The 12628-nt window shown below is 38.3% G+C and overlaps 1 protein-coding gene across 2 annotated transcripts in view; it reads right to left on the minus strand.

Annotated features, from left to right (window-relative positions):
- Positions 1-2439: 2439 nt before the first annotated feature.
- Positions 2440-12628, minus strand: part of LOC125028984 (tRNA (cytosine(34)-C(5))-methyltransferase-like) — a 16025-nt gene continuing 5836 nt past the window's right edge. For both annotated transcript variants that reach the window (XM_047618672.1, XM_047618673.1), the window contains 11 exons: positions 12186-12421; positions 11310-11487; positions 10411-10645; positions 10131-10260; positions 9280-9457; positions 8955-9109; positions 8192-8342; positions 7690-7911; positions 4285-4362; positions 3268-3418; positions 2440-3074 (listed from right to left, as the gene is read on the minus strand). In XM_047618672.1, the coding sequence (XP_047474628.1) occupies positions 2728-3074; positions 3268-3418; positions 4285-4362; positions 7690-7911; positions 8192-8342; positions 8955-9109; positions 9280-9457; positions 10131-10260; positions 10411-10645; positions 11310-11487; positions 12186-12421 (2061 nt within the window). In that variant the 3' untranslated portion in view covers positions 2440-2727. The remainder of the gene's footprint in view (positions 3075-3267; positions 3419-4284; positions 4363-7689; positions 7912-8191; positions 8343-8954; positions 9110-9279; positions 9458-10130; positions 10261-10410; positions 10646-11309; positions 11488-12185; positions 12422-12628) is intronic.

Here is a 12628-nt window from a genome sequence, read left to right on the forward strand (position 1 = left end):
CAGATTGTTTCATTTTCCTGCAGATGGTCCACATTTCAGTGTCATTGAGTATGGATGAATTATGTAAGTGATTAAAATAAGGTGCAAGATAACTTATCATAAAACAAAGTCCAATGGTATTCCTCTATTTCAGTTTTAGTTCTGTCTGTTTATCTTATGGCTCTTGCAGTTAATTTCTCTGAACTAACCAAAATCCAGCATTTTTTCAATAAGTACAATACTTGTTCATTTTCTTTCAGGGCTTCAAGTACAAATTTATAAATTTTTCTTTTATTTCACCAATATCATAATAAATCTTTCTAATGATAAGCATTTGTCTTGCTTTTATTTCTTTTATAAGGAACAAACTAAACTTATAAAGAAGCAAGTATTTTCATATTCCATTAGCTCTGGATTTTGATATCCTCTCATTGGAGCTTGACCGACTTTTCACAAAATATAATCACAAAAAGAGGAAAAAGGAAGTGCACCAACAAAAAGAAACAACCATCCTTTTAAACAAGAAAGCAACATTTATAATGAAAATTAAAGTTAACCCAGTAATGACAATCAGAATGCAATTGTTGCAGTGCTTCAGTTAATATCAAGATTGCCAGTACAAGATAAAACTTAAAAGTATATTTTATCTCGAGAAAGTGATTAATGTTTTTCATAAAGGCATTGAAAAACAGGATTAGGCTGACTTCGGAAGCATTTTGCTTGAGAACTAGCATATAACTCCATGCCTGTATAAAATACACAACAGAGAGCAGCCTCCATTGCCATGGCAGGAACAGGTGTCCTTTCCTCAAATAATTTCTATGGATTTTAAAGATATCCGCATTTTTGTAATACAAGGACTGCACTAGTACACTTTGTTGCATTTGTCAGTTAAAACTTTTCCAAATTGCAAGCAGTTGTCTGGCTTCTGCCTTATAACTGGCATGATACCCAAGGATTCTGACTGACAAAGCAGTCTGATGATCAATGGAATGATACATAACCTAAATATGGTAGCAACTTCAAAATACTTTAGGGTACCATGAACCTTAGAACTGACAAAACTTTTTGAGAAAACGACATGAATTCTTCATTCATCTTAATGCATCTTTTGCAACTTAATATATTTATTTATTTATTGAACATTTTCTGCCACGTCAACATCTAAGGTCATTATCAGTGTATACAAAATAGCAAAATATAGGGTGGGGCTTAGGGGCAAATCCCCCAGGTAAAGTTTTTTGGTTCAAGTAAGGCAATGTTTGTGGATTTCCAGAATGGTCAATACAAACAAATGTACCAGACATCAAAGGCTACAGTGCATTATGGTAAAGTATTGTGGTGAAAAGGGTAAATGTGGGTTGACAATTTTGATAAGTGGACAGAAGGAAGGGTTGAAGAAGAAGGAAAGAGGAAGAAGAAAAGATCCTGCAAAATTAGTTAAAGCAAGGGCTGAGGTCGGAGGCAGGGCTGATCCCTACATTGGGCCTTAGTCTCTGCTCCCTAAGCCTTTCTGGCTGATGCCACCTGATTAACCCATTCCTTGAACTTTCAGGATTTCCCCCCCTAAGTCTTTTACTATTATTACTGTTATTATTATCATTATCAGTATCATCATCATCATCATCATCATCATTATTATTATCATCATCATCATCATCATTACTATTATCATGTTATTAACAATACTAATTACAATAAAATATGCAAAATGTCAATATTTCTGAAAATAAAGGAAAAGGGTAAACAGATGAGATCATGTAGGACTAGTAATTGACTCCTTGGTGACTAAGCCCTTATGGAACCAACCATGTGTAAAAAAAATAAGTAAATATGGACATTGCATACATGTTTAACCTTCCAGTATCAGTGGATTTAACACTGCTATGGATTGGTAGTAAAATAAAAACATTTGTTGCAATGCCATGAAATATTTTCAATTTCAAAATAAACCACTTAGAAAACAGACCTACTTTGTCTCACTTTTGAAGAAGAAGAAGAAACTATAATGTATTGGAATAAAATTAGTTTTATTTTAATTTGATGCAAAATAAAATTTCAGTTACACCATCAACTCTACTAATTATATGGATCCATTACCTCTAAACAGTATACCACACTGTGCTAAGAATGGCTATCTTGCCAGTCCAGTCACAGTTTATAGACCTCCTGTGAAGTGGATCTGCATTGGAGGCTGGTTCCTTTCATGTGAATTCAGGCTGAAAATAGCTGTTGGTGGATATATGGCATAAACAATCAGGCAGCTTGCCTGCCCTTGGTGCACAATGTTTAGATGTGTTCTGGAATTTAGGCCTTTTAATGTTTTAGCCAGCATAAAGATATTGCATTAATATCACAAATAAGAAACTTAAGCACACAACAAATAACAACAGATAACCAGATTTATGTAATCTGTTGAAAAAAACATTTATTCTGAGAAGATTGATACTCGACAACATATATAATTAACACTTTATTGCAAAATATCCATAAAGAGTGTTTTCTTATACCATAACATGAACAATATAATAATTGTCACAACTGTTACAGATGTGCTGCATATTAGAAGAAAAAAAGGAAAAAAAAAGAAAAGAAAAAACACTTCTAATTTAAAATTTCTCTCTGTTTCCATTTTTTGTTGAAAATGTATAATGAAAAATAAACCCTAAATTACATCAATGTTGCAGAAATTGGGTATATCTTTAATTACAATAACTCCATCTATTAAAAAAGAAGAAGAAAAAAAGTTTATTTTTCTTCAGCTTCTATAATATTTTCACCATTTGTGTCTGACCCATTTTCACAATTGCTATTCTCTTTTATAGTTTCATCATTCGTCATATCTGTGACATCACTGTTTACATTGCCAAGTGACATTTCACTGTTGTTCTCACTAGCAGCACTTTTGGCTTCCAGGTCTCTCTGTTCTTGGAATTTATTCTTCTCGTATTTTGAAGTGTCTGCACCTAAAAGTCTAAGGTAGTGGAGACGGTCATGTTTTGCCACATATACACGGACAGACCTATTGCCCTTCCAACCAACCAGCTCTATGGTCAGATCTTCGTCCTTGAACAGGAAGGCTATTGCACCTGTACCTGCAAGCCATGAATTTAATTTTCAATAGAAATCCAAGTGAAATAAAATATAAGATTACCATTTCAGAAGTACTTCAGACCTGTCTTAGATACACACTTCTAAATGTTGCCTTATTATCTCAATTATTATTATCACAAGTCATAATAATAATACAATAATCATAATACCAATAACATCATCTTCCATACTTACACAACTCTGTGCACTGTTCCTGTGTCTTTGGATCAAGAGTGGTGATTTCTGGTGGCATTTCCATGTCGTCATTTTGCAGCATTATCACTAGGTCCTCCTTTGTCACAGTGATCTTGCGTTTAGTGATGAGAGGCAACAATACTGCAGATCCCTGGCAAATGGAGATGAAAAATAGGAATGATGAGAATCACTTTTTTCTAAAAAATAATGGAATGGTTAATACCAATCATATCACTTGCACATGCTTGAAATCATCTCAGTCTTCTTTTTTACAAGCGTCAGAATATTTCTAAAATACATAAGCATGGTTTAAGCAGATGATCTATCAGTAAATCATAAGTTGTACCTTTTTTAGCAATGTTGGAGGTTTTCATGCATAGGTAACTTCTACACTTCAATTAACTACCCATTTCCTTATCTAATGTCAACAGCTTGGCTGAGTTTGCATCAGCCATTATTTATTAATGAGTCCAGGAAGGAAATCAACATTACCCAACTGGATCTGGCTGCCTTGCACATGTGGACCAAAATCCAGGCATTGGGCCTCCTGAATTCTTCTGATAAACAGCCTCAAGATTCATGACTTCAAGTAATGGAAAAATTGCAATACTGTTTCCTAGATATTTGGTCTTCGATTAACCCAATGCCTCTGGGAACAAATAATGTCCACTGCTTTGTGTTGTGAAATGTGTTGAGACATGCTTCACAAGTGTTCAGCCACCAAGGAGCCAATTAGTAGGCCTATGTTCCTCTCCACCTTCCCCTTTCCCTGATTTTTTTTTCTAATGCTATTAATAACAATGCTGTTATTACATTATCATTATTATAATTTTTTAACAATATTAAATAATAAACAAGAGTATTTCCAAAATTTACAGAAAAGAGTAAACACGGGAGACAGAACTAGTAAAAGACGCCTTGGTGACAAAGCGATTATGGGCATGGCATGTATGTATGTCATGCTCTTTAGTAGTGGATTAAAACGTATATCAAAGTAAAGATTTCCTCTTAACATACATCCTGTGCAAGCCTGAAGTCACATGGTGTGCCCTTGTTATCACTCCTAACAAGCACCTTGACACCAGTGTTGATAATCTGAAAAAGAAAAAAATCATGATAAATGTTTTATAAATGCATAGTCACATATTAAGCCTATTACCTAAAGAAGGAGTTCTTGACCCTCCTACAATGCCCTCCTAAATGGACTGCTTAGTATGACCCCACATCCAATAGGCCGGGTAGTCAAAATCTTTATTCTGACTTTCCACATGAATTAATTTACAAAAGGATACCCAGAAAGAAAATCTTGATTTAATCATACTATAAATCTCTATCCCCATACCCAAAGGGGTATCGACACCTTGATCAACATGTCATCATTTTTGAACTTACACCTTTCAAAGCACAATTCCAAGGCAGTGGTGACAGGCCCAACTGCCAACAACCTAGCATGTTGTTTGGTGTCTTCTTTGCACATATTACAATTATTGTGAGGAATTCAAGATAGCCAACTCTTTTCTCATATCTTCGTTGAAGAAGTAGAAAAAAATCCCCTTGATCAAGCTTTTATGCTGTGTGCAAGTGCACAGGTACTAAACATTATTCTAACCCAACATCAGCGGGTTTATGTACTGTTCCCTTTAGATTTTGGTGAGATTTGTTACATACAGATGGCTCCATGTGTGCTCAGCTGGCAAGGGGTCTATCAGTTGACCCTTGTGATCGATCCTGGTTTCCCCATTCCTTGAATTAGCGGGAAAATGTGTTTTTCTTTCTAACACTATCAATATTGACATTGTTATTATTCTTATTGATATTATGATTATTAAATTGTTATTAAAATATAAATAACATCAAAGGCAATAAAATGATAGAAATGAAACTTTCAAAAAATGAAGGAAAAGGGTAAACGGATGAGATAGGTAAGACTAATAGCTGACTCCTTGGTGACTAAATACCTATAGAGCCATCTATGTGTAAAGACAATAGATAAACTTTTATTACAGTGGGCAATGGCATTGTAGTCTTGCCACCCGTGCTCATTGGGTTAAGTATTTCTCTTTCCAATGCATATGAATGCGACACTGACGGATCCTTGCAGTCTGGGAGCAGAGCAGGATGGGCTTTTGTTGTATATAAAAACAATATTTTGCAGCACCAGGATTGTAGGAGGGTTCATGACTGGGCTAGCACTATGCAAACTGAGTTGGCAGGAATACTCATGGCCACCAAATTTCTATTGAATCAAGGCTCAGGGGTCATTTTCTGTGATTCACAGAGTGCTCTCCAGGCTCTGAACACTCTAGACAAAGGTGCGGGAAATATTGCAAATGACATCAGGACAAACGTGTATCGTGCAAAAGAACGAGGCCATGATATACGTTTTGTGTTGATTCCATTGCATGTTGGAATCCCTAGGCATGATCATGCTAATCGCCTAGCAAAGTCAGCATGCGACAAACAAAGTGTGGATATAGATCTTGGGATACCTCTTTCTAGGATTTTATATATCATTAAAGCTTCCTTCAGAGAGGACTTGACTGAGTTGATTAATTCTCAACGCCCTGAAAGCTGTAGCATAAAGCACTATGACCGGTTTAGGCAAGATTCATTCATCTATGGTTTATATAAAACAAGAACAAGACAGTGTGATGTTGTGACTGCAAGAATCAGGCTTGGATATAGATTGCATTGGCAGGTCAGTATAGTTTGTAATGTCGAAGAAACTAAGTGTAAACTGTGTAATGAAGAATATAAGCGAACACTTGTATATTATATCTCAGAGTGCCATGTGTTACAGCCTTTCAGACCACCTAGCATGAGGTACCGGGAACTATGTAACTACTTCATATCATCTGATGTCTTAGAAGATATACCTATGTTGTATCCTAAATTTGGAATGTAGTATCACATAACCACATATCAAATATATTAATGGTTTTCCACACCCAAGCTATATGCCGGCGTGGCAGATGAGTGGATAAAGGACTGTGCAATTGTTCCTTTTCTTAAACTGATAAAGTACTCATAATAATGTTATAGGCTAAAGTTCAAATGTAATACCACTATGTAATGTTATGACCATGCATTAAATGTACCACAGCTTGCCCACGCCTGTGCAGTTAGCCAGGGTGGTAAAAAAAAAAGGACTAAAATAAACTAAAAAAACTAACTACCTGAAAAAAGTAGGGTAACTTGTGAAAGGTTACATATCTTCCATGAATGAACTGCGCTTTTTATTTTGTGAAATGAACGTTTATACTCCAAATGATTTTACACATGCGCAATTATGTTCAGTAATAATCTGAAATGCCAGATCCAATGAGATTCATAGGCACCATTTAGCTTATCTGCTGCCAGGGGTTAAGGATGACAAAATGAGAAGGCCTCTCTTTTTCATGCTGCCTATTGCAGCATCAACATAGCTACTGCCAAAGATACTTAAATATTTTATTTTTCTTTGTTATTTCTTGGGATAATTTTTCAATAATGCTTAGTGATAAAGAAGATTTTAATGTATATTTTTAGTTCCAGATCATTGTAACACACATTCCAATTCACTGACTGACCAACAGTGAGTCTGTCAACTGATCCACAACCTAGTTTGGTGGTTATATAGAGCTCAATTAATTTAATGACCTACAGCTTGGCTCATCACGTGATCCACAGGACTCCTTTCAGTTCATTGTGCAGGCAAGTTTTTAGCGCATCCTCAGTGAACAGGAAATCTATTATGAATAGTAAAGGAAATGAAATTCTTAGTGATGAAACTGTTAGCAAGGCTATGGTGAGGAGTTTCATTGTGGTACCTGTTTCAGTGAAAGCATTAAAGTGGTAACACATGTTAATCAGTTAGATACTACAGTCCATGTGCAGTGTGAATCATGCTTGCCTGAATTTGAAGTGACTCCAAGGAGGAATGATCTTCCTATGATCTTAATGATGATATATCTATTAATGTTTCTCTGCCTGGATTACCAAGGACTTTCACAGCTGTGGGTGCCATGGCATTGGAACTGTAGATATTTTTGTGATGCCCATATATTATGAGAGCATGCAAGCAGAAAGGTGAAGTTTTCTAAGGATGGAGGCCATTGCAAAACTGTACAAAGAATTTGTCAAAGACCCCAATGACAAAACCACCCTTGACATCAATGTTAGCGAAGATTGGTGATGGCACAAAGAAGGCACAATTTTAACTCTTAAGTTAATTTGATTTTAAACTCATTCTATATTATGGGGATAACAAATTATCAACTATATCCAAAAAAGATAAATACTAATAAAAATACTTTGCTCTTATTACTTGTCTGATACAAAAACTGAAAAGTAACAAATAATGCAAAAATGCAAAAGACATAATTTGGCATGGTGCTAGGAGCTCCTGTTGTGGGGGGTTAATTCCTCTTACTCTTGACCAACCTTAATGTCTTCTTGATTCAAGTTGACAATATCCTTGACAAGGCTGTTGGTGAAGTAAAGGTTCCTCTTCTTGCCCTCCTTGGTCCGGCTGAGGAAGAGGCCTGGCCCAATCTCTTCCCGAATGGCATAGAAGTCGTTAATGCCTGGCCACACCACTTCATCGTCCTCAAAGTAGTAGTAGGGGGCCTCCTTGAACCCCTGTCTTCGCTTCTTCTTAGGTGGCTGTGGGGGTTGATACACAGTGTGAGTAGCATTACTTACAGTGAATATACTAATTGTATTTTCAAATTTACTTTGTACTAAAGTGCTGATAGCAAATTATCAAACATACTCCCCAAAATAAATAAAAATAAAAATACTTTGCTTCAACAACTTATCTGATAAAATAAAAGAACAAACCCACTATGTTTTGCAGTAGAACCTCCTACCAAAACCCACAATGCCAGTCATTCTCAACAAATTGTATTAACCTGACACAAGTGAGCAAGATGCCCAAACGCACTTCCTTAATCCTCTGAGTTTTGTGCGACTCATCCTTCTGCGCTGTCTGCTCACTTGGTCTATACACTTTCTCTCCTGGCATAGGATTCACCTTCTCCAGAACGGCCACGAAGAACCCACCTGTGTCTTGCTGGTGCGGTAAAATTCTGATACTGTGGTGGAAAGGAGAAGGGATATGTAGTGTATATGCCTGGTATTTTATGTATTTGCTTTATTACACTGTAATACTTATGTACACTCCAGTATGCAAATAAAAAACAACAAGTATTAACTCTTAACCCGGTAGTGATGGTATTAGAACTCTCGGTGTTACTGACTCCGGAGGCTTCTGGCAACCTTCGTGCCATTTGGCCTAGGAGTCCACTACACTCTGCACGCTTTAGTGCGTCACGATGCCTACAGTTGTACCTGGCACACTGAGTCGGTTTGTTATGATGGCTATAGGCATGGCCCGGCAGATACGGATAACCCTACAATGACGGTACCAGAAAACTCACGGCATCACTGATTCCTGTGACTTTTGGCAACAGTCCAGCCATTGGGCCCGGGAATCTGCTACATGTAGCGGAACTTCCCACTCACCTCCCTCTAGTGCGTCATGATGCGCTAGAGTGAGTGAGTGGTGTTACAATGTGAAGAGGAATCTATTTTTTACCTCGGATCATGTTGGATTTATTTCTTTTTTATTGTAGCCATTCTATTTCCTTTTCTGACATATTACCGTGCTCTGTTGACCAAATACCTCTGCCCAAAAGCTCACTCACCATCTGTGGAGATTGAGTTTCTCTCTATCCTCTGGCGAAGGTGGGAACAGGTGCTTGTTGAACATGTTAGTGTTCTTTACGGGAATATCTGCCACAGTCTTGATCACTTCCATTTCTCTGTTCATCAGGGTCCATTGTTCAAGGCCAGGAATAAACTGTTGAGAGGGAAACGATGAAAACAGTTTGTAAAATTCTACTCAAGAAGGGGATTCAAATAAATTTTCTAATAAGTGTTAATTATAATAATCAAAACTAAATTCTTATCTTCAAGTGCAATCGTGTTATGCAAGTATACTCATAAATATAATATGAGAGTCCACTGCACCTTGAGTCCAGGTAGCTGCTCTGTTACATCAAGTAACCTGATGGAACCACTGCCCTCGATAAGGAGACGCTGAATCACGGCTTCATTTTCAAGGGGATTGAGGGAGCACGTAGAATACACCATGCGTCCGCCCACCTCTAGCATCTCCAAGCCACGCCGGGCTATTCTCAGCTGCAAGCTACAGGTGAGAGTTATGAGAGAGTAAATCAAGGTTGAATTTTGCAATGCCTCCGCTCTTGAAATGAGACACCGAGTCTTAAAAAGAAACAAATAAACAGCATATCACATATATGACAGAATTTAATTTGAGCTTAGTACACATGTTAGTTTGTATATATTTTTGGACACTATCATTTCTGATGTCTCATTAAAAATGCTGAACATCATGTATTTAGAGACACAGATATCTAAAACTAGAGAAGCTCCATAGAGATTAATCCTCTATCAAGACTAGAGTATGGTATAGAGGGTTTGCAGACAACTCCCTTGAGCACAGGGTGCAAATGATTCTAAAATTCAAATACAATAACTGGTTACTAAAGCTGTTTCAACTTGTACAATGTAATAAGCAGTACAATTTCATATAGACTTATATCCTTCAAATGAAAAATAAAAGTAAACATATATCAACATTAACCCCTTGATGACGGATGAAGAAAACTAAAAAGAAAACTGGAGATCAATGGCAATGTGCTGACTTTGAGCACGGCACATCAAGCCGAATCACCGGCTCACAGCTGCACACCACAGATTGAGCGGTTTGTTTTGATGCCTCACGGCGTGACCCGTCGGGAAGTTAAATTGGAATTAGAAATAACCTGCCCTGGCCCTCAATCTGTGCACAAACTCACCCATGGAGATTGGCTCCATTGGCAGGATTCCACTTGGCCCACACATCAAAGTTTTTGCGGAGAGTGCCGTCTCCTGAGCAGGGAACGTCACACAAGATGCGGTCATACTTGAGAGGCCCAACACTTCCATCTGGAAATGGAGTTATTACTAAGTGCTTCATTTTCATCATTACACAATAAATATAATTCTTCTAGGTCATCATGTAAAACATGTCCCCCTTCCAGAAAGAGAAAAAACAATATATATTCAAAATACACACCACATCTGCGATTTGCTCACCCTTCCGAGTATGGTAGATCTTGGGCATGAAGGCGGCATCGTGATTGGTGATAATGATGGAGGGGCTCTGGAGACGCTTGGCCTGGTGCGTCAACATGTAGCAGCGGCGGTTGTCCACATCATTTGCAACAACAATCCCCTGGGGAATGGCTGCTCCCAACTCATCCTCAGAACAATGAAGGAACTCAATCAATTGCGCTGTCTTGCTTCCTGGGGCTGCACACATGTCTAAAATCTGCAAGAAAAGGACCAGTCTCAAGTTGCTTCTGCAAAACATTATCCTCAAAAAGTGTACATGAATTAGCTATATTTTCTTTATAATGGTAAGGTTATTCTTTATTGAATGTTAACCCTTTGGCGACAGGGATAGAAAACTAAAAAAAACTACGCTCTGGCGAACCGCGGCAACGCGCCGACTTTGAGCGCGTGAATTCGGTACATCAAGCTGAATCATTGCCTCGGGGCACTTTGGCGCGCCGCCGCGGCGGACAGCCGCACGCCACATTTCGAGCGTATTGTTATGACGCCTATAGGCGTAACCCGTCGCCATTGGGTTAAAAAATATAATCACATATTACAAAAACTAGCCCTTAACAGAAATTATCAAAGAAGTGAGTTCAGTTTTTCCAATGAGAGAGATTAAAATGATCATTTCAATGACAACAGCTTAGACTTGGAGATTATCAGTGCACTATATGCTATAGTGCACTAATAATCTCTAAGTCTAAACCCATCCCCTGGAAAGTCAAGATGCTCTTACACATTACACAAACAACAAGCAAGCAAACAATCATAGACATACATAGTTATTACTTATTGCACAGCTTTGCTTAAAAAAGATTGTTAAATTGATGAATAAAAAATATTATTCAAGTTAACAGCAAGTCATAGCTCTTTACCTTATGATGTGGTTCAACATTGAGCACTAGTGGAGGGATCATACTAACAGCTTCCTGCCTGCTGATGTTGCCTGTCTCTGTCTCCGAGATGAGGCACTGGTGCAGCTGCCAGTAGGCCTCACATCTACGGATGTTGCGTCGTGTCAAGTTCAACTGCCAGGCGAGGTTGTCTGGGTACCTCAGGGAGAGAGGGAGAGACGGAGAGAGATCAAGCATGCTTCAAGTTGATGGATTTTCTTTATGGATCTAAAATGTTGCCGTTTCTTGGTCTGATTTTCAGTATGGTTTTAAATATATCCTGTTGGCAATATCTTTTTTCCTGTGGGTCTGAATATATAGTGTGTATTCTCTTTAACACATTATCAACTGGTGAAGTGCCATCACAACATGGAGAAAACTCACAGCTGCTTGGTCATATTTCATCACATGATAATTTTTTGTCCCAATTGCTGGGCAGCCTGTCATAGAGATGTCATGATTTGGAAACTTAACATTTCAAGAATGAGCCCCTGAGAGGAAGAAAAGAAGTAGTGGAGCCCACCCTCAGCTGGCTCTGACCACATGCAAATCAATATCTATTTAAATACCTACTGGAAATAGCCTATATCTGTTATTGGTTAGAGCTGCGTTCTCTCTCTCTCTCTCTCTCTTTTAGTGCTTTTATCTTTTTTCATATCTTCCTTTTGCTCATCTTACTGTATTTACTTTATATATTTAATTCCATTTGCTTCAATCTTTGAAGGATAAGCTTCCCAACTAAGTGCATGCCAACCAGATCAGGATTCATTATAAGAAGTTAACAAATGGTCGATGCAATGTGGTGACATGATGAATATAATCACACATAACAATGGGGGAAAGAAAACAGCAGCCTACCATGGCAGACAGATCGGGCGTAGGGGCTTGACTGGTTCCTCGCCTGCCTTGATCTCATCCTCAGTGAGCTCAGGTGGAACCAGCTGCGATAAGGGCTCAAAAAAGCTCTTGCTGAGCACATTGAGGAGGGCACGGGCCATGCTCTTGCTTCCTGTCAGGCGGAAGGCAGCTGGGAGGTTGGTCTTCATGCAGGACAGGAACTCATCCCATTCCTCTTCGGGTACAATTTTCTGGGCCTAATTGGGATGGGAAGGGAAAATGCATGTACATATACACACAATGCTTATTGTGCCATACTTAAACATTTTTGGTTCTTCTTAACCCAATGGCGCCGGGTATAGCAAATTAAAAAAAACTCTACGCTCTGGCGAACGGCGGCAGCGCGCCGACTCTGAGCGCGTGATGTCGGTCCCTCAAGCCGAATCATTGCCTCGGGGCGTTTT

The sequence above is a fragment of the Penaeus chinensis genome, chromosome 9 (assembly GCF_019202785.1).
Source record: "Penaeus chinensis breed Huanghai No. 1 chromosome 9, ASM1920278v2, whole genome shotgun sequence".
NCBI lineage: Eukaryota > Metazoa > Arthropoda > Malacostraca > Decapoda > Penaeidae > Penaeus > Penaeus chinensis.